Consider the following 1,369-nt stretch of genomic DNA (forward strand, 5'->3'; position numbering starts at 1 on the left):
TGTTACTTTCATAACCAATAACAACTTGTGTTATTTATTTATTTATTTATTTATTTTCAGGACAGGGTCTCACTCTGTTGCCCAGGCTGGAGTGCAGTGCGGTCATCTTTGCTCACTGCAACCTCCGCTTCCCGGGCTCAAGTCATTCTCCTGCCTCAGCCTCTTGAGTAGCTGGGATTACTGGTGTGTGCCACCACACCCAGCTAATTTTTGTCTTTTTAGTAGAGATGAGGTTTCATCATATTGACCAGGCTGGTCTTGAACTCCTGACCTCAAACGATCTGCCCGCCTCGGCCTCCCGAAGTGCTGGGATTACAGGCATCGGCCACTGTGCTTGGCCCAAAAGCTTTATTTAAAATGGTCACCGTGGTAAGATCAGAGGTCTCTGGTCGCCACTGTACAGAGGCACACCCCAACTCAGGTCAGGACAGAATGCCCTCATCACAAGGTTCACTCAACAATCAACACAGTAAAAAAAGAGAGAGAATACATACTACACGAGGGTACGTCACACAGTTCCATGCGTACGTTTTTATTCTGCGTAAAGCACCAGGGGCCCTCCATCTGGCCTCCGGGGTTCCGGCAGTAGGCGTGCCCCCCTCCAAGCTCAGGGAAGTCTGCGCTGGACAGGTGGTGGCTGTGGGGGTGCTGCAGGGCCCACGGCTGGCACTGGTGACCTGACTTGGTGGTGCTTGCCGTTCCTCTGTAATCCGTGCCTGAGCCGTTATAGCACTGATGGTCTGAACAAGGAAAACACGTTAGGAAAACCTCTGGGGTACAACAAAACCATTCTGCCTACATATGCCCAAACTAGAATTTCCAAAAGATCCAAAGATTTCACATAACTTACCAGAAAAGAGGCATTACAAGTAATGGCTTAATGAAGTCCCAAGCCCACAAATTAAATGCAGGGCACATCAGGGATATATATGGGGAAGGAAACTGTCGGAAGTTATTCCACAGCCCCCAGACCATCTCTAGGACCCATGAGGCACTTGCACACCACCCCCCCACCAGAATGACGGTGTTACCCCCAGCCTCAGGATCACTTGCTCTAGGAAGAAAGCCAACTGTGCGGGCAAGAAGGGCGAACTCCCAGGCCCGGCCCCTCCACCTCAGGGTACCCTGCTCAGCCATGGGTGAGAAGAGTGCAGGCCATGACACCTCCATGGAGGAACCCTGGGGTTGGTGTGTGCATTTGGTGAACATTTCTGTAGTGTTTACCATGTGTGAGGCACTGCTCTAAACCCTTCTGGCTGGACACCATGGCTCACAAGGCGGGTGGATCACTTGAGGTCAGGAGTTCGAGACCAGCCTGGCCAACATGGTGAAACCCCATCTCTACTAAAAATACAAAAATTAGCTAGGT

The 1,369-nt window shown here is 51.1% G+C and overlaps 1 protein-coding gene across 1 annotated transcript in view; it reads right to left on the reverse strand.

Annotated features, from left to right (window-relative positions):
- The window catches only part of ROR2 (receptor tyrosine kinase-like orphan receptor 2), a 247,381-nt gene that overhangs the window by 13,983 nt on the left and 232,029 nt on the right, over positions 1-1,369 (reverse strand). Inside the window, exons 9-10 of the mRNA XM_011991206.1 lie at positions 1,125-1,179; positions 495-740 (exon numbers count right to left, since the gene is read on the reverse strand). Coding sequence (XP_011846596.1) covers positions 495-740; positions 1,125-1,179 — 301 coding nt within the window. The remainder of the gene's footprint in view (positions 1-494; positions 741-1,124; positions 1,180-1,369) is intronic.

This window comes from Mandrillus leucophaeus, unplaced genomic scaffold (genome assembly GCF_000951045.1).
Source record: "Mandrillus leucophaeus isolate KB7577 unplaced genomic scaffold, Mleu.le_1.0 Scaffold391, whole genome shotgun sequence".
Taxonomy (NCBI): domain Eukaryota; kingdom Metazoa; phylum Chordata; class Mammalia; order Primates; family Cercopithecidae; genus Mandrillus; species Mandrillus leucophaeus.